General features: G+C 46.6%; 1 protein-coding gene across 2 annotated transcripts in view; it reads left to right on the forward strand.

The window, feature by feature from the left end:
• The window catches only part of ccdc85cb (coiled-coil domain containing 85C, b), a 95,373-nt gene that overhangs the window by 68,834 nt on the left and 5,582 nt on the right, over positions 1 to 20,957 (forward strand). Inside the window, exons 2-4 of one of the 2 annotated variants that reach the window (XM_029734323.1) lie at positions 4,941 to 5,020; positions 14,645 to 14,752; positions 20,254 to 20,349. In XM_029734323.1, coding sequence (XP_029590183.1) covers positions 4,941 to 5,020; positions 14,645 to 14,752; positions 20,254 to 20,349 — 284 coding nt within the window. The remainder of the gene's footprint in view (positions 1 to 4,940; positions 5,021 to 14,644; positions 14,753 to 20,253; positions 20,350 to 20,957) is intronic. The other variant, XM_029734324.1, reaches the window with a different exon arrangement.

Here is a 20,957-nt window from a genome sequence, read left to right on the forward strand (position 1 = left end):
ACACAGCAAGACGTACACAGCAAGACTTACACAGCAAGACGTACACAGCAAGACGTACACAGCAAGACTTGCACAGCAAGACTTACACAGCAAGACTTACATAGCTTTATGCATTAGTAATAACCTGAGACCTCCTAGATGCTAGTTTTGAATAAAGGTATAAGTTATAGAGTTGAAGGGCCAGGCAGGCGTATTTGGGTCATTGTTTATTTGGGCTTTTGCTATGCCATCCCTCTGTGATGCATGCTTTCCCCAGGCCTGCAGAGAGTGGAGATGAAGAGGTGGAGGGGTAGAGGAGAGGAGAGGAGAGGAGGGAGGGAGGGAGGGAGGGAGGGAGGGAGGAGAGGAGAGGAGGGAGGGAGGGAGGGAGGGAGGGAGGAGAGGAGAGGAGGGGAGGGAGGGAGGGAGGGAGGGAGGGAGGGAGGGAGGGAGGGAGGGAGGGAGAGAGAGAGAGAGAGAGAGGGAGGGAGAGGGAGGGAGAGAGAGGGAGAGAGAGAGAGAGAGAGAGAGATGATGTTGTTCTGGGTGAGCAGAGTGTTAAAGAGAGGGGGGTGTTTAGACTGTCTCTATGGATGCCCCCAGGCCCCACTACAGAACTGTCTCTATGGACCCCCCCCAGGCCCCACTGCAGAACTGTTTCTATAGACCCCCCCCCCAGGCCCCACTACAGAACTGTCTCTATGGATGCCCCCAGGCCCCACTACAGAACTGTCTCTATGGACCCCCCCCCCGCCCAGGCCCCACTGCAGAACTGTTTCTATTGACCCCCCCCCCCCCCCCCCCCCCCCCCCAGGCCCCACTACAGAACTGTCTCTATGGACATCCCAGGCCCCACTACAGAACTGTCTCTATGGACCCCCCAGGCCCCACTACAGAACTGTCTCTATGGACCCCACCAGGCCCCACTACAGAACTGTCTCTATGGACCCCCCCCCAGGCCCCACTGCAGAACTGTTTCTATGGACCCCCCCCCCCCCCAGGCCCCACTACAGAACTGTCTCTATGGACCCCCCAGGCCCCACTACAGAACTGTCTCTATGGACCCCCCCAGGCCTCACTACAGAACTGTTTCTATGGACCCCCCCAGGCCCCACTACAGAACTGTCTCTATGGACCCCCCAGGCCCCACTACAGAACTGTTTCTATGGGCCCCCCCCCCCCCAGGCCCCACTACAGAACTGTTTCTATGGACCCCCCCAGGCCCCACTACAGAACTGTGTGTCTGTGTGTGTCACTACTGTCTGACTAGGCCTATACAGTGTGTTTATATGTGTTCTACACTCTAGAGTATGTTCTGATGCTAAAGTAATCTCTCTGCCTGTGAGATGCTATGTTCTGATGCTAAAGTAATCTCTCTGCCTGTGAGATGCTATGTTCTGATGCTAAAGTAATCTCTCTGCCTGTGAGATGCTATGTTCTGATGCTAAAGTAATCTCTATGCCTGTGAGATGCTATGTTCTGATGCTAAAGTAATCTCTCTGCCTGTGAGATGCTATGTTCTGATGCTAAAGTAATCTCTCTGCCTGTGAGATGCTATGTTCTGATGCTAAAGTAATCTCTATGACTATGAGATGCTATGTTCTGATGCTACAGTAATCTCTATGACTATGGTATGCTATGTGATCCTAGTTGGCTTTAGCCCCTCCACATCAAAAGCCTAGTGACTGACAGAGAGAGAGAGAGAGAGAGAGAGAGAGATGGTGTGATGTCCTCGGAATCCTCTAGCTTTGGGATTTGCTTTTTCTCTTAGCGGTGAGTTCAGTTAGCTGCTTCTTTGTCCTGGGCTCTTCCTAGGTTTAGTAAGCCTCAGTACCATTTCTCTGGTCTGGTACTTCCTACTGTCTGTAAACACAGACCTCTGTGGCCTTGGTTAGCTCATAATATGGTAATTTAGCAGACACTTTTATCCAAAGCCATTTGCAGTGTTACAGAACAGAGCAGAGCAGAACCGAGCAGAACAGAGCAGAACTGAGCAGAACAGAGCAGAACCGGTCAGAACAGAGCAGCGCAGAGCAGAACAGAGCAGAACCGAGCAGAACCGAGCAGAACAGAACCGAGCAGAACAGAACAAAACAGAACAGAACAGAGCAGAACAGAAAAGAGCAGAACAGAACAGATTAAGCCAGATTAGAGGCCAGGTCACAAGGGACATAAAGAGGATTAAACCAGCTGGACATTACAAGACAGAAGCTCTGCTAACTCTATGCCTCTTTATCCACCACACCAACAACTCTGTACCATGCCAGAAAAGTCAAGGAGCTAAAACGTTTGCTAACCCTGCCTTAGCATTATAGTAGTTATGTTAGCTAACCCTGCCTTGGCGTTACAGTAGTTATGTTAACTAACCCTGCCTTAGCATTACAGTAGTTATGTTAACTAACCCTGCCTTGGCATTACAGTAGTTATGTTAGCTAACCCTGCCTTGGCATTACAGTAGTTATGTTAGCTAACCCTGCCTTGGCATTACAGTAGTTATGTTAGCTAACCCTGCCTTGGCGTTACAGTAGTTATGTTAACTAACCCTGCCTTAGCATTATAGTAGTTATGTTAGCTAACCCTGCCTTGGCATTACAGTAGTTATGTTAGCTAACCCTGCCTTGGCATTACAGTAGTTCTGTTAGCTAACCCTGCCTTGGCATTACAGTAGTTCTGTTAGCTAACCCTGCCTTGGCATTACAGTAGTTATGTTAACTAACCCTGCCTTGGCATTACAGTAGTTCTGTTTGCTAACCCTGCCTTAACATTACAGTAGTTATGTTAGCTAACCCTGCCGTAGCATTACAGTAGTTCTGTTAGCTAACCCTGCCTTGGCATTACAGTAGTTATGTTAGCTAACCCTGCCTTAACATTACAGTAGTTATGTTAGCTAACCCTGCCGTAGCATTACAGTAGTTCTGTTAGCTAACCCTGCCTTGGCATTACAGTAGTTCTGTTTGCTAACCCTGCCTTGGCATTACAGTAGTTCTGTTAGCTAACCCTGCCTTAGCATTACAGTAGTTATGTTAGCTAACCCTGCCTTAACATTACAGTAGTTATGTTAGCTAACCCTGCCGTAGCATTACAGTAGTTCTGTTAGCTAACCCTGCCTTGGCATTACAGTAGTTCTGTTTGCTAACCCTGCCTTGGCATTACAGTAGTTCTGTTAGCTAACCCTGCCTTAGCATTACAGTAGTTATGTTAACTAACCCTGCCTTGGCATTACAGTAGTTCTGTTTGCTAACCCTGCCTTAACATTACAGTAGTTATGTTAGCTAACCCTGCCGTAGCATTACAGTAGTTCTGTTAGCTAACCCTGCCTTGGCATTACAGTAGTTCTGTTAGCTAACCCTGCCTTGGCATTACAGTAGTTCTGTTAGCTAACCCTGCCTTGGCATTACAGTAGTTCTGTTAGCTAACCCTGCCTTGGCATTACAGTAGTTATGTTAGCTAACCCTGCCTTGGCATTACAGTAGTTATGTTAGCTAACCCTGCCTTGGCATTACAGTAGTTATGTTAGCTAACCCTGCCTTAGCATTACAGTAGTTCTGTTTGCTAACCCTGCCTTGGCATTACAGTAGTTCTGTTAGCTAACCCTGCCTTGGCATTACAGTAGTTATGTTAGCTAACCCTGCCTTAGCATTACAGTGGTTCTGTTAACTAACCCTGCCTTGGCGTTACAGTAGTTCTGTTAACTAACCCTGCCTTGGCATTACAGTAGTTAGACTACTACTAATGAAAAGTAAAGAAGCTGTATGCACTCATCCATTACTGATCTACAGGAAACGTCTACCAACACCAAGGTGCTAGTGTGACCTTAAACCAATCTCTCCTTCAAGGGATAGGTAGGTACAGAGAGATCAATATCGTTGTTACGGCCCAGTGCTGTTGTAGGGCCTGCTTCTCTCTAATGATTATTCTGCAGAAAAACAGTACCTGGTGGTGGGGGTTGGAACAGCAGGCTGTGTGATGGGAGCTGGTTGGACTTGTTTGTGTCAGCAGCTAGCCTAATGAGTGAGATTAGATGACTGATCCCAGCATGTAGCCTAATGGAGCCTTCTGACGTACATAGTGGTGACTCAATCGGGGGTGTGTGTGTGTGTGTGTGTGTGTGTGTGTGTGTGTGTGTGTGTGTGTGTGTGTGTGTGAGTGTGTGTGTGTGAGTGAGTGAGTGAGTGAGTGAGTGAGTGAGTGAGTGAGTGAGTGAGTGAGTGAGTGAGTGAGTGAGTGAGTGAGAGGTATTCTCTTTCCCTCTGTATGTATAATAACAGAATGTAATTGGATCTTGAGCACCTGGCGACTGACTGACTGATTCTGAGATGTTGTCAGAGCATTTTAGCTTCAGATATGTGAGTGAGTGAGTGAGTGAGTGAGTGAGTGAGTGAGTGAGTGAGTGAGTGAGAGGTATTCTCTTTCCCTCTGTATGTATAATAACAGAATGTAATTGGATCTTGAGCACCTGGCGACTGACTAACTGATTCTGAGATGTTGTCAGAGCATTTTAGCTTCAGATATGTCCACTTTCATCTGTTTTCTGTAAATGTGTGTGAAGCATTGTGGAAAACATATTGGAACACCCACAGTGAACAACAGCATACGCATACGCACGCATGCGGGGGCACACACAACACACACACACACACACAACACACACACAACACACACACGCACACACGCACACACACCTAGATTCTGCTCACTGTTGCTGTCCCTAAAATGAACCCAAGCTGGTTCAAGTAAAGTAGCAACGTCATTTAGACAAGTGTTCTGTATCAACGTAGATGTAACACCGGATGAGTGACAGAATTCAATTATTCAACTGTCGTTTCTTTTAAAAAATACTTTCTTTTCGCTGTCGGGGCTATAAGAAAAAACTACCAGGCAACTGGGTCTAATCTCCTTCTCTCTTCCTCCTTTTCTCTCTTCCTCCTCTCTCTCTTCTTCTGCTCCTCTCCCTCGTTTAGACTCCTCCACTAACTACATCAGACAGCTGGAGACCAAAATGAGGATATTGGAAGATGACAACAACAAGCTTTTAACGCAGGTGAGGCCACACACACACACACACACACACACACACACACACACAGTACAGAGCCCTCGTGTGATGTCGCCCACAATAGAGGGGAGGAGGGTGGGAGAGGGGAGGAGGGTAGGAGGGAGAGAGGGAGGCTCTTCTAGTTCACCAGGAGTTCACCTGCTTTTGGGGGAGGGGGGATGGGGGTGGGGGGGACCAGTTTAAATGTTGCCTTACATCAACATGTCAGGTGCATGACATCAACACACACACACACACACACACACACACACACACAAGGCTAGTGAACGAAACATTAAACGTGTTCTCTTGTCGTATACGTAGGCTTATATGCACTTTTAAACCCATGTGCAATCAATCCTAAAACCTATCTCAGCATAATCATCAGCCATATGTTCTAACATTAAATATGTTTTGTTATTTTTTATCCTTTGCCATAACATTGTGCTGTATGTTATGCTATTATGTGAGGCTCAGTTCACTTCAGGGCAAGCACCTTCAAGAACCGTACCATAAACCAACTCAGGTATCAGCTCAGTTCACTTCAGGGCAAGCACCTTCAAGAACCGTACCATAAACCAACTCAGGTATCAAGGAAACGAGGAAACGTAGGTTTCGCAGAAAAAGATCAGGATGCCTTCCGTTCTGCTAGCTAAAGTTCAATTGCTGGAAAATAAATGGGAAGAACTGAAAGCACGTATATCCTACCAACGGGACATTAAAAACTGTGATATCTTATGTTTCACCAAGTCGTGGCTGAACGACGACATTAAGAACATACAGCTGGCGGGTAATACACTCTATCGGCAGGACAGAACAGCAGCCTCTGGTAAGATACGAGGCGGGGGCCTATGCATATTTGTAAACAATAGCTGGTGCACGATATCTAAGGAAGTCTCATGGTTTTGCTTGCCTGAGGTAGAGTATATTATGATTAGCTGTAGACCACAATATCTACCTAGAGAGTTTATCTGTATTTTTTTGTAGCTATCCACATACCACCATAGACCGAGGCTGGCACTAAAACAGCACTCAATGAGCTGTATTCCATCATAAGCAAACAGGAAAACGCTCATCTAGAGGCGGTGCTCCTAGGGGCTGGGGACTTTAATGCAGGGAAACTTAAATCAGTTTTACCTCATTTCTATCAGCGTGTTAAATGTGCAACCAGAGGGAAAACAAATTCTAGACCACCTTTACTCCACACACAGAGACGCGTACAAAGCTCTCCCTCACCCTAAATTTGGCAAATCTGACCATAACTCTATCCTCCTGATTCCTGCTTATAAGCAAAAATTAAAGCAGGAAGCAGCAGTGACTAGAACAATAAAAAAGTGGTCAGATAAAGCAGATGCTAAACTACAGGACTGTTCTGCTAGCACACACTGGAATATGTTCCAGGATTCTTCTGATGGTATTGAGGAGTTCACCACATCAGTCACTGGCTTTATCAATAAGTGCATTGAGGATGTCATCCCCACAGTGACTGTACGTACATACCCCAACCAGAAGCCATGGATTACAGGTAACATTCGCACAGAGCTAAAGGATAGAGCTGCCGCTTTCAAGGAGCGGGACTCTAACCCGAAAACGTATAAGAAATCCCTCTATGACCTCCGACGAACCATCAAACAGGCAAAGCGTCAATACAGGACTAAGATTGAGTCATACTACACCGGCTCTGAAGCTTGTCGGATGTGGTATGGCTTGAAAACTATTACAGACTACAAAGGGACGCACAGCCGAGAGCTGTCCAGTGACACGAGCCTACCAGACAAGCTAAATAACTTCTATGCTCGACTTCGAGGCAAATAACACCGAAATATGCATGAGAGCATCAGCTGTTCTGGATGACTGTGTGATCACGCTCTCCGCAGCCGATGTGAGTAAGACCTTTAAACAGGTCAACATCCACAAGGCCGCTGGGCCAGACGGATTACCAGGACGTGTACTAAATCTATTCCCCCTCAGGAGACTGAAGAGATTTGGCATGGGTCCTCAAATCCTCAAAAGGTTCTACAGCTGCACCATCAAGAGCATCCTGACGGGTTGCATCACTGCCTGGTATGGCAACTGCTCGGCCTCCGACCGCAAGGCACTACAGAGGGTAGTGCGTGCAGCCCAGTACATCACTGGGGCCAAGCTTCCTGCCATCCAAGACCGCTATACCAGGTGGTGTCAGAGGAAGGCCCTAAAAATTGTCAAAGACTCCAGCCACCCTAGTCATAGACGGTTCTCTCTGCTACCGCATGGAAGCGGAATGGGACTGCCAAGTCTATGTCCAAAAGGCTTCTAAACAACTTCTAAACAACTTCTACCCCCAAGCCATAAAACTCCCGAACAGCCAATCAAATGGCTACCCAGACTATTTGCACCCCCCCCCCATGCTGCAGCTACTCTCTGTTATTATGTATTCATAGCCACTTTAATAACTCTACCTGCATGTACATAATTACCTCAATTACCTCGACACCGGTGACCCCACACATTGACTCTGTACCGGTACCACCTGTACCGCTATTGTTATTTACTGCTGCTCTTTAATTATTTGTTATTCTTATTGCTTACTTTTTTAGGGATTTTCTTAAAACTGCATTGTTGGTTAAGGGCTTGTAAGTAAGCATTTCACTGTAAGCGCATGTGTCCAATACAATTTGAGTTGATTTGATTTGAGTTAATTTCAGGGCAAGCATCTTAAAGCACCGTACCGATAAACCAACTCAGGTATCAGCTCAGTTCACTTCAAGCACCGTACCATAAACCAACTCAGGTATCAGCTCAGTTCACTTCAAGCACCGTACCGATAAACCAACTCAGGTATCAGCTCAGTTCACTTCAAGCACCGTACCATAAACCAACTCAGGTATCAGCTCAGTTCACTTCAAGCACCGTAAAGATAAACCAACTCAGGTATCAGCTCAGTTCACTTCAAGCACCGTACCGATAAACCAACTCAGGTATCAGCTCAGTTCACTTCAAGCACCGTACCGATAAACCAACTCAGGTATCAGCTCAGTTCACTTCAAGCACCGTACCATAAACCAACTCAGGTATCAGCTCAGTTCACTTCAAGCACCGTACCATAAACCAACTCAGGTATCAGCTCAGTTCACTTCAAGCACCGTACCGATAAACCAACTCAGGTATCAGCTCAGTTCACTTCAAGCACCGTACCATAAACCAACTCAGGTATCAGCTCAGTTCACTTCAAGCACCGTAAAGATAAACCAACTCAGGTATCAGCTCAGTTCACTTCAAGCACCGTACCATAAACCAACTCAGGTATCAGCTCAGTTCACTTCAAGCACCGTACCGATAAACCAACTCAGGTATCAGCTCAGTTCACTTCAAGCACCGTACCATAAACCAACTCAGGTATCAGCTCAGTTCACTTCAAGCACCGTACCGATAAACCAACTCAAGTATTGGCTTTGAAGACATAAATGCGATTTAATAGATTTTAATTTAGATATTTTATTATTCTTTCGTCACTTATTTTTACCAATTATCTCCCTTCAGATTACTATGTAGGCAAAGTGTGTGGGCTGAAACTAATGACACCAAACTTTTATCATCAGGGCAATTAAAAGCAATTAATAAGTAGGCCTAAAGATTGGCCTGCAGTACCTTTTACATAAAGACCCCTAATATTAACTTTAATTTAGAAACCTTTTGGTAAGATAATAACGTATATCCCTGCTTTGTGATCGTCACAGATAAAGCACCTGTCTAATATCCTCCTACGTAGCAAGACATGGTGGTTGGTGGCTCAAAAGATGTTGCCAAGTGTTCCGTGTTAAAGCTTATTCAGTCACAGTGTACTTTGTTTTACACTAAACTCAGAGTCACACAGAACAACCTGTCAGCCTCTCATATAACATATCATGCTCCCCACATTCAGCCCTGTAGCATATATAGCTTATCACAGATACAGAGAAATAAGGTACCTCTCCAACTCTTAAGGTGCTACAGTGTGTTGTGTTGTACCGAGGCCTGGGAGGTGAGTGCTATGCTACAGTGTGTTATGAAGCATGAACAGCACAGCAAAACGTTTGTCTCAGGGATGTCTGGTTGGTGAATAATTGATCTCTCTATGGGGGCGACACAGAGAGCGCAGGTATAAGAACCAGACATCATTAATGCATGGCTGACAGCTAGTGTATGTAACCAAGAAAATGAACACGTCCTGAAAGTTGTATGAATGTCCGCTTGTTGATCGGTTGTTGTTGACGTCGAGGAATTTTTCCATTGTTCTTGACCAGTGGTTCCCAAACTTGTTATAGTCCCATACCCCTTCAAACATTCAACCTCCAGCTGTACCCCTTCAAACATTCAACCTCCAGCTGTACCCCTTCAAACATTCAACCTCCAGCTGTACCCCTTCAAACATTCATCCTCCAGCTGTACCCCTTCAAACATTCAACCTCTAGCTGTACCCCTTCAAACATTCAACCTCCAGCTGTACCCCTTCAAACATTCAACCTCCAGCTGTACCCCTTCAAACATTCAACCTCCAGCTGTACCCCCTCTAGCACCGGGGTCAGCGCACTCTCAAATGTTGTTTTTTGCCGTCATTGTAAGCCTGCCACACACACACACACACACACACACACACACACACACACACACACACACACACACACACACACACACACACACACACACACACACACACACACACACACTTATTAAACATAAGAATGAGTGTGAGTTTTTGTCACAGCCCGGCTTGTGGGAAGTGACAAAGAGCTCTTATAGGACCAGGGCACAAATAATAATATAATAATAATCAATCATTTTGCTCTTTATTTAACCATCTTCCATATAAAACCTTATTTGTTCATAAAAAAATGGTGAATAACTCACCACAGGTTAATGAGAAGGGTGTGCTTGAAAAGATGCACATAACTCTGCAATGCTGGGTTGTATTGGAGAGAGTCTCAGTCTTACATCATTTTCCACACACAGTCTGTGCCTGTATTTAGTTTTCATGCTAGTGAGGGCCGAGAATCCACTCTCACATACAGTAGGTACGTAGTTGCAAAGGGCATCCGTGTCTTAACAGCACGATTTGCCAAGGCAGGATACTCTGAACGCAGCCCAATCCAGAAATCTGGCAGTGGCTTCTGATTAAATGAAATTTGCACAGAACCGCTTGTTGCAATTTCGATGAGGCTCTTGTTCAGATATCGGTAAGTGGCCTGAGGCAGGGGATGAAAGGGATAACGAATCCAGTTGTTTGTGTTGCTCGTTTCGGGAAAGTACCTACGCAATCATCATTCTCCAATAAGTCACCAATCAGAAGACACCTGCTCCTTTTCCCTCACCCAATCACATCCCCTTTCCCTTGGTTTAATAACCCAGTCAGTTCAAGCTCTCTGTCGCTCATTCTCTCTGTCACTCATTCTCTCTGTCACTCATTCTCTCTGAATCTCTCGCTCTCTCTGAATCTCTCGCACTCTTGCTTTGTATGCTAGATCTCTCTTTTGTTTTTGCAACTACATCCCACCTGTGAGTATTGTTTTGTTATGGTGTTTGACTGTTTGTTTGTTGGTGGGAAAAGGATAACAAGCTAAGTCGCCCATGGGCCTACATTGCACGTAGGAAAACTGTGTCTGAATACACTAGTTAGAACTGGGCGGACCACCCACTATTTTTGGTTAGTTAGCTGGCGGTTGTTGAAGTAGGCTAGACTAGCTTAGGGGTGTTTTTGGATATTTGTTTCTTTCCTTGGGTCCAGCTCAGCCCCTTTTCCCGCCCCCCTTTACCATGTGTTTAACAATAAACCATGAGTGTTTGACGGTAGATTTAAGTTGTCTGTGGCTTTTGTTCTCACTGTTCCTTTTCACTGTTATAATTTGCATGAGTTATGTTACGGGTCTCGTTTCCATCCCCCCCCCCCCCCCTAGACTGCAAGGCCAAAGGGATTTGTAACACATCATCATCCAAGCGGTCAGACAAGTGAAAATTATGGTCAGTAAAGAACTTTAAGCTCGTCTCTCAATTAAAAGAAACGGGTCAGTACTTTGCCCTTGATAACCAGTGCACTTCTGTATGTTGTAAAAGCGTTACATGGTTGTTGCCCATATCATTGCATAATGCAGAAAATACACTAGAGTTTAGGGGACTTGCTCTAACAAAGTTAGCCATTTTCACTGTCGTGTTCAAAATGTCTTTCAAGCTGTCAGGCATTCCCTTGGCGTTACCACTCCACTATGTCTCCCTGTCATGGCTTTTGCGCCATCAGTACAGATACCAACACATCTTGACCACCAAAGTCCATTTGATGTCACAACGCTGTCCAGTACTTTAAAAATATTCTCTCATTGTCCTAAACATAACAGACATATGCCAGGCCTGCTGACTCATCCAGCTGTAACACATACAGTTCACTGGCTTTTTTATTTTACCTTTATGTAACTAGGCAAGTCAGTTAATTAAGAGCAAATTCCTATTTTCAATGATGGCCTAGGAACAGTGGGTTAACTGCCTTGTTCAGGGGCAGAATAGCATATTTTTACCTTGTCAGCTTGAGGATTTGATCTTGCAACCTTTCAGTTACAAGTCCAACACTCTAACCACTATGCAACCTGCCGGCTTGTATACGAAGCAGTAATTCACTGCTGCGTCATGAAGCAGTGTTTGATGAAGTCATTGTCTGTATCGTTTTTTTGGGCCTTTTCCCCCAGCATTGTCCCAGCCATATCCACGGCAGCAGGAAGAATTAACTCCTCCACAATATTATGGGGCTTACCTGTCCTAGCCACTTGGTAGCTCACCATATAAGACGCTTCTAGCCCCTTATTAATGATATGTGTTGCTTTTATACATGTCTTACTTGTAATGGGGTGAGTGACTGGTTGCCGAGAAGTCAGGCGCAGGAGAGCAGAGATGGGTGATAACAGGAGACTTTAATATACACCCTGGCCCACAGGCGAGGCAGCACAAAGCACAACCACGGTAACATGAACCGGATTACACAAAACAAACAAACCTAGGTTTGAAACAAACCTAGTGCAAGCCAGCCTGTAGCGTAACACCCTACACAAAGAACAATTCCACACACAGACATGGGGGAAACAGAGGGTAATATACATTTAGTCTGATGAGGGAATGTGAACCAGGTGTGCGGGAAAACAAGACAAAACAAATGGAAAATGAAAGGTGGAGTGGCGATGGCTAGAAGACCGGTGACGTCGACCGACGAACGCCGCCCGAACAAGGAGAGGGACCGACTTCAGCGGAAGTCGTGACATTCAAGTAGTAATGTCATCTTTATTCTAGCTCAAAAAAACTCCTGTGGCTTGTTTTTCAAATTGTCATGTTTTGTTTCTAAATGTATGCGCAAGAGTGAAGGTTTCCCGTGAGAGAGTAACAGTTAATGTGATTGGATGTTAATTATTTGTCTAGACTACCTGTATTTGACATTGTGTTATTTCGCTGAACACTAGATGGTTACATTTTATTTTTGGCAGTGAAACGAGGATACTCAGGTGAGAGAAGAAACTCACCCGTTTGAAAATGTGAATTATTATTATTATTTTTTTACAGAATTTTTTATTTTATTGAAATGTGAATTTTTATTTGGCGTACCCCCGATGGCATTGCGCGTACCCCAGCTTGGGAATACCTGTTATAGACTAATGGAGAAAAGTAACTTACAATGTTATAGACTAATGGAGGAAGTAACTTACATTGTTTTAGATTTATGGAGAAAAGTAACTTACATTGTTATAGACCTATGGAGAAAGTAACTTACTTTAGGTATATGGAAAGAAAGTGAGGTAGATTTCTACACGTAATTATAAGGTATTTAATGTATTTACTCAATACTCCAGAGATGTGTAGTAAAGTTAACATGTCACAATACTAGCCAATGTAATTTCTACTTCTCCTGTTCTATGGAGAGATTTACTACTTCTGTTCTGTGGAGATTTTGTTCCTACTTCTCTTGTTTGGTGGAGATATTTCCCACGTCCATGTGTTGTGAATGTGAAGCAGTGAAACTGAGTTTATTGTAAAGGGAACAATACGAGATTACCAATGGAATGTAGACCCTGTTAACGGCCTTTATTGTGTGGTTTACACTTAAACATTTGTAAAGAGCGAGTAGGCAGTGGGCTGGACACAACAATGGAAAGACCTGGACACAATGGAAAGAGGTTGGCACACCCCTATTTAGCATATTCACAAAAACTCTGCCTTGAAAACTACTTTTAAAGGTACTTGAATAATTAGTGACTTCTGTCTACTTGAGTATTGAAGTGTGTTATTATAACAGTCCCACTGTCCACGGACATACATGTACCTCTTTAGAAAGACTAGTGTAGTGTTACTCTGGCTCGGCTGTACAATAGTTCAACAGTCTGTTAAGAGTGGACAGGAGAAGAGGAGGGGACCGCATCCTGTCCTAGTGTCGTGGCCACCTGTTCCACCATGGCCCCTCATCATAACTTAGACAGGAAGTGATGTGTGACGCCGGGCCAGGGTTCCTTCCTGTCACCTCTCAGGACATTGTGATGGATGGGGAACAGGGCTGTTGCCATGAAGAGATGCCAGCCTGTCTTACAGACCAATAGTGTATTGTTCAGTTTGTCTCGCTCGGCAGTATAAGAAACGGAGGTGGAAGTTAGGAAGTATGTTTCATTAAATAAAGCATAATGCCAAGGATGTGGGATTCTTCGGAGGCTGGAACCAGAGACGGAGGATCTCAATTTTCATTGGGAGGCAAGGGAGAAATAATGTTGTGATGGTAAAAGGTGAGGAGCAAGGGAAACACGTTATGTTCTTCTGTCCTCGCGGGGACCTAAAATGGGACCTAAAATGGTAAAAGACTGAAGGGGGAATGCTGGAGGACTAAAGGAGGGGTAGAAGAAGAGAAAATTAGGGACTTTTTTCAAATGTATTTATTTTTATTTAACCAGGTAAGTCAGTTAAGAACAAATTCTTATTTTGCAATGACGGCCTACCCCAGCCAAACCCTAACCAGGACGACGCTGGGCCAATTGCGCAACACCCTATGGGACTCCCGATCACAGTCGGTTGTGATACAGCCAGGGATCGAACCAGGGTGTCTGTAGTGACATCTCTAGCACCGAGATGCAGTGCCTTAGACCGCTGCGCTACTCGGGAGCTGGAGGAGTGACGGGATGGGGGGAATGTGAAGGAACATGAGCCAGAGGTGCAGTGATGGAATGCTAATTTTACCTCTGGAGCGCATGTCATTGTGGGAGAAGACTGTTGTGCATTCAGTCCCCTGACACCTAGAAGCGCCAGACGTGACACACACGCATAGCTCACAGGGTTTATTTACAGCTCTGGTTCTACTAGCATCATGTGTTTGCACGCGCTGGCAGCGTACGGCGCAAACAATTACGTGACATGGGGAAATGTCATAAGGAACATGGGTTCCCTCCCTCAGATGGGTTCCCTCCCTCAGATGGGTTCCCTCCCTCAGATGGGTTCCCTCCCTCAGATGGGTTCCCTCCCTCAGGGAACAGTGATCTAAAGAACATAAAGACGTTTCTTTCTGTGGTCCAGCCGTGTGTATGGGTAAAAAAAAGTGTGTAGGCCTATGGTGGATTGGTCAGTGTTTGACGACGTCTCTCTCTCTCTCCTCTCTGTCCCCAGCAGCAGTGTAACCCAGGGGACCTGCGTGTCCTGAGGAAGGGGATGACTCTGTACCACTCTGAGTCTCAGCTGTCATCCCTGCCACAACGCCAGGACGCACTGCACAACGTGAGTACACAAACACATTATGTTCTTCTATCCTCGTGGGGACCTACAATTCATTTCCATTCAAAATCCTATATTCTCTAAACCTAACTCCTAATTCTAACCCTAATTGTAAACCAAACCTAACCCCTAAACTTAAAAATAGCCTTAGTTCTCCCCACGCGGGAGAATTTTCCTTGTTTTACTATCCTTGTGGGGATTTTGGGGGATTGTAGGTCCCCCCCCCCCCCACCTCTCTTTACTTACAGAATACACATCTTCACCCTCTTTTCTTACCCCCATCCTCTACCTTTCTTTCTCCCACTCTCTCTCTAACACATCTCAACCACCCACTGACTCACCAAGCCTTTAGGCTTCCGTCTCCCCAGAGCCTGTTTCAACGGAATCCTGTAGAATTAAATTAATTAGCCATTCTGACCCCTGACCTTTAACCTCTCTCCACTACCAGAGGAGACTGACCGGCAGGTAATTGAGAGAAACCAGACCTCTCTTTGACAACACCCTGATGACCTCACTCCACAGAATCAATACTGCATTTAATCAGGATCTAGGGTATGACCCAGTACACAGGCGCTACATACAGCCCCAGTACTTCCTTTAACCAGGGCCTACAGTAGCATACTGACAGGCCTAAGACAACCAGTACACAGACCCTATATACAGCCCCAGTACTGCCTTTAACCAGGGCCTACAGTAGCATACTGACAGGCCTAAGACAACCAGTACACAGGCCCTACATACAGCCCCAGTACTGCCTTTAACCAGGGCCTACAGTAGCATACTGACAGGCCTAAGACAACCAGTACACAGGCCCTACATACAGCCCCAGTACTGCCTTTAAACAGGGCCTACAGTAGCATACTGACAGGCCTAAGACAACCAGTACACAGACCCTACATACAGCCCCAGTACTGCCTTTAACCAGGGCCTACAGTAGCATACTGACAGGCCTAAGACAACCAGTACACAGACCCTATATACAGCCCCAGTACTGCCTTTAACCAGGGCCTAAAGTAGCATACTGACAGGCCTAAGACACCCAGTACACTGGGCCTGTCCTTCAGTCAAACAAAATGCCCATGACCTTTGACCCATGAGTCTCTCCCAGGCGGGACGGGAGCAGGGAGGACGGCCAAAAGAGGGGGGAGCAGGTGTCTACTAACCGCCTCATGCTCTCATCTCTCACTCTGACTCACTCTCTCTCTCTCCCGTGGAACAGTGTGTCAATGACTTCAGAGGCTACTATATACTAAACCATCATATTTCCATGAAGAAGAGGTTACCATAGAACAAGATGTTCTTTTCTACCTCTATTGACATGACTTGCCTGGTTAGAGCTGAATGAATACAATATCCTCAGACTTGCAGCAGTGTACAGTAAACTTCTTCTACCGGTGAATATTTATCGGATTAGAAAGTGTTTCATTTCCTACATCTTGTTTTGGTCCTGTTGTCGTGACGTCTCCATGGAGACCATCTCATTATGGTCTGTACTGTGATTGATTGGCTGGCTTCGGATGTGGCCTGAGTTCACCCAAGCGTGAGGGAGAGAGTGAGAGAGATGGAGAGAGAGAAAGAGAGAGTTAGTGAGGGGGATGGAGAGGTAGGAGGCGGAAAGAGAGGGATGGAGAGATGAATGAGAGAGAGAGAAAGAAAGAAAGACATAGAGAGTGAGAGAGAGAAGGGGCTGTGGACAGGACAGGCAGCGGAGCGTCATGTGATTCTGAAGTTTCTGTCCTGTTCTTTCTGTTCCAACCAACAACCATTCTCTCGGTGCAGACTGTTAGTTAATAGGATGGCTTCTTCTCCCATCATCATCATGGTTTTATATTTAGCTGGCTCTCTCCTCTCCTCTCCTCTCCTCTCCTCTCCTCTCCTCTCCTCTCCTCTCCTCTCCTCTCTTCTGCTCTCTTCTCCTCTTCTGCTCTCTTCTCCTCTCCTCTCCTCTCCTCTCCTCTCCTCTCCTCTCCTCTCCTCTCCTCTCTTCTGCTCTCTTCTCCTCTTCTGCTCTCTTCTCCTCTCTTCTCTTCTCCTCTCCTCTCCTCTCCTCTCCTCTCCTCTCCTCTCCTCTCCTCTCCTCTCCTCTCTTCTGCTCTCTTCTCCTCTTCTGCTCTCTTCTCCTCTTCTGCTCTCTTCTCCTCTCCTCTCCTCTCCTCTCCTCTCCTCTCCTCTCTTCTGCTCTCCTCTCCTCTCCTCTCCTCTCTTCTGCTCTCTTCTCCTCTTCTGCTCTCTTCTCCTCTTCTGCTCTCCTCTGCTCTCCTCTTCCCTCCTCTCCTCTCCTCTCCTCTCTTCTGCTCTCTTCTCCTCTTCTGCTCTCTTCTCCTCTTCTGCTCTCCTCTCCTCTCTTCTGCTCTCTTCTCCTCTTCTGCTCTCTTCTCCTCTTCTGCTCTCCTCTCCTCTTCCCTCCTCTGTGCTCCTCTTCCCTCCTCTGCGCTCCTCTCCCTTTGTTCAAACTGCCCCACTTCCACTTTTAGGTCACGTTGTGTGTGTGTGTGTGTGTGTGTATCTTTGTGTGTGTGTTACTGTGTATCACTCTTTGTGTGTGTGTATCTGTGTCTGTGTGTGTGGGGGGGGGGGTGCATGTGTGTGTGTGCGTGCGTAAGCACAACAAATGAGTGAGACACAGCTCAGTTCATTTGATTCACACAGACACAAGATAGTCCGTTCCTATTCTCCACTAAGACTCTAACACTAGACTACGGTTTCTGACTGTATGTGTTCCTCTCCATACTGGAAGGCCTAAATAAGGCTGATTATGCAGGGAACTGAACACAGGACTCAACATCCATATCTGCACTGTCCAAAACCTTTACTTACCAAGCAAGGAATAAAACCCAAGAGCAGTTCTGCAAACACATCTCCACACTGTGGGTCCTACTAACACATCTCCACACTGTGGGTCCTACTAACACATCTCCACACTGTGGGTCCTACTAACACATCTCACACTGTGGGTCCTACTAACACATCTCCACACTGTGGGTCCTACTAACACATCTCACACTGTGGGTCCTACTAACACATCTCCACACTGTGGGTCCTACTAACACATCTCCACACTGTGGGTCCTACTAACACATCTCCACACTGTGGGTCTTACTAACACATCTCCACACTGTGGGTCCTACTAACACATCTCACACTGTGGGTCCTACTAACACATCTCCACACTGTGGGTCCTACTAACACATCTCACACTGTGGGTCCTACTAACACATCTCCACACTGTGGGTCCTACTAACACATCTCCACACTGTGGGTCCTACTAACACATCTTCACACTGTGGGTCCTACTAACACATCTCCACACTGTGGGTCCTACTAACACATCTCCACACTGTGGGTCCTACTAACACATCTCCACACTGTGGGTCCTACTAACACATCTCCACACTGTGGGTCCTACTAACACATCTCCACACTGTGGGTCCTACTAACACATCTCCACACTGTGGGTCCTACTAACACATCTCCACACTGTGGGTCCTACTAACACATCTCACACTGTGGGTCCTACTAACACATCTCCACACTGTGGGTCCTACTAACACATCTTCACACTGTGGGTCCTACTAACACATCTTCACACTGTGGGTCCTACTAACACATCTCCACACTGTGGGTCCTACTAACACATCTTCACACTGTGGGTCCTACTAACACATCTCCACACTGTGGGTCCTACTAACACATCTCACACTGTGGGTCCTGCTAACACAAAGCTGTGGTTTTCACCAGCACAGCAGTTCTGCTAAGACATAAAAAGGAAATGTTAGCAATGTTTTACTTTTGTGGTTAGGCCACCTTATTATGAGGAAGTAATTGCAGGCAATTACAAATAGTTTTGGATTAGAGCAAGATTATATAATCTGGCCTCGTGAGACTAACTAGTCTTTCTCCTCTCTCAGGGCACGGTTGGTGGTCTCCTCACCAGACTAACTAGTCTTTCTCCTCTCAGGACACGGTTGGTGGTCTCCCCACCAGACTAACTAGTCTTTCTCCTCTCTCAGGGCACGGTTGGTGGTCTCCCCACCAGACTAACTAGTCTTTCTCCTCTCTCAGGGCACGGTTGGTGGTCTCCCCACCAGACTAACTAGTCTTTCTCCCCTCTCAGGACACGGTTGGTGGTCTCCTCACCAGACTAACTAGTCTTTCTCCTCTCAGGACACGGTTGGTGGTCTCCCCACCAGACTAACTAGTCTTTCTCCTCTCAGGACACGGTTGGTGGTCTCCTCACCAGACTAACTAGTCTTTCTCCTCTCTCAGGACACGGTTGGTGGTCTCCCCACCAGACTAACTAGTCTTTCTCCTCTCTCAGGGCACGGTTGGTGGTCTCCCCACCAGACTAACTAGTCTTTCTCCTCTCTCAGGGCACGGTTGGTGGTCTCCCCACCAGACTAACTAGTCTTTCTCCCCTCTCAGGACACGGTTGGTGGTCTCCCCACCAGACTAACTAGTCTTTCTCCTCTCAGGGCACGGTTGGTGGTCTCCCCACCAGACTAACTAGTCTTTCTCCTCTCAGGACACGGTTGGTGGTCTCCCCACCAGACTAACTAGTCTTTCTCCCCTCTCAGGACACGGTTGGTGGTCTCCCCACCAGACTAACTAGTCTTTCTCCCCTCTCAGGGCACGGTTGGTGGTCTCCCCACCAGGCTAACTAGTCTTTCTCCCCTCTCAGGACACGGTTGGTGGTCTCCCCACCAGACTAACTAGTCTTTCTCCTCTCAGGACACGGTTGGTGGTCTCCCCACCAGACTAACTAGTCTTTCTCCCCTCTCAGGGCACGGTTGGTGGTCTCCCCACAAGACTAACTAGTCTTTCTCCTCTCTCAGGGCACGGTTGGTGGTCTCCCCACCAGACTAACTAGTCTTTCTCCTCTCTCAGGGCACGGTTGGTGGTCTCCCCACCAGACTAACTAGTCTTTCTCCCCTCTCAGGGCACGGTTGGTGGTCTCCCCACCAGGCTAACTAGTCTTTCTCCCCTCTCAGGACACGGTTGGTGGTCTCCCCACCAGACTAACTAGTCTTTCTCCTCTCAGGACACGGTTGGTGGTCTCCCCACCAGACTAACTAGTCTTTCTCCTCTCTCAGGACACGGTTGGTGGTCTCCCCACAAGACTAACTAGTCTTTCTCCTCTCTCAGGGCACGGTTGGTGGTCTCCCCACCAGACTAACTAGTCTTTCTCCTCTCTCAGGGCACGGTTGGTGGTCTCCCCACCAGACTAACTAGTCTTTCTCCCCTCTCAGGGCACGGTTGGTGGTCTCCCCACCAGACTAACTAGTCTTTCTCCCCTCTCAGGACACGGTTGGTGGTCTCCCCACCAGACTAACTAGTCTTTCTCCTCTCAGGACACGGTTGGTGGTCTCCCCACCAGACTAACTAGTCTTTCTCCTCTCTCAGGACACGGTTGGTGGTCTCCCCACCAGACTAACTAGTCTTTCTCCCCTCTCAGGACACGGTTGGTGGTCTCCCCACCAGACTAACTAGTCTTTCTCCCCTCTCAGGGCACAGTTGGTCGTCTCCCCACCAGCGAGTCAACCCCGGTAACAGGCTACCTGTCCTGTGTTCAGAAACCAGAGGCTGTGGTCCACGCCATGAAGGTACGACAACTTCACATTATCTCTCACAGCACATCACATCAACTACAACAGCTCTCCTCATGATAACTCTACAACAGCCATACGCAACAGGCAGACCGCAGGCCAGATCCGGACCCAGAACGAGGTCAACATGGACCGTGGGTCCCAAAATTCGTTTTTTTAAATAATGGAATTCGGTCGGGATTCGACTCATAGTGTCATATGAACACACTTAAAACATAAAACATTTATAGAATTGCAGGAAATTAGCTTTAAAACTGCAATTCTTTCTGTGGCTCAGTTGGTAGAGCATGGTGTTTGCAACGCCAGGGTTGTGGGTTCGATTCCCATGGGGGGGGCCGGTATGGAGAAAAAATGTATGAAATGTATGCATTCACTACTGTAAGTCGCTCTGGATAAGAGCGTCTGCTAAATGACTCGAATGTATAAAAAAATGTAAATGTAAAGAAAGGGCTGTGAATAGCTTGAACAGTTTGGGGTCACATGGGTTGTGAGGTGGGGGTTTGTTACTGCGCCGATAAATTACAATATCCATCCGGACTTTTGTCACCTAGGACATTTGTATAACCGGACCTTCTCAAAAAATGACTATCCCTGCTCTACAATCT

Source organism: Salmo trutta, chromosome 35 (genome assembly GCF_901001165.1).
Source record: "Salmo trutta chromosome 35, fSalTru1.1, whole genome shotgun sequence".
NCBI classification, from domain to species: Eukaryota; Metazoa; Chordata; class Actinopteri; order Salmoniformes; family Salmonidae; genus Salmo; species Salmo trutta.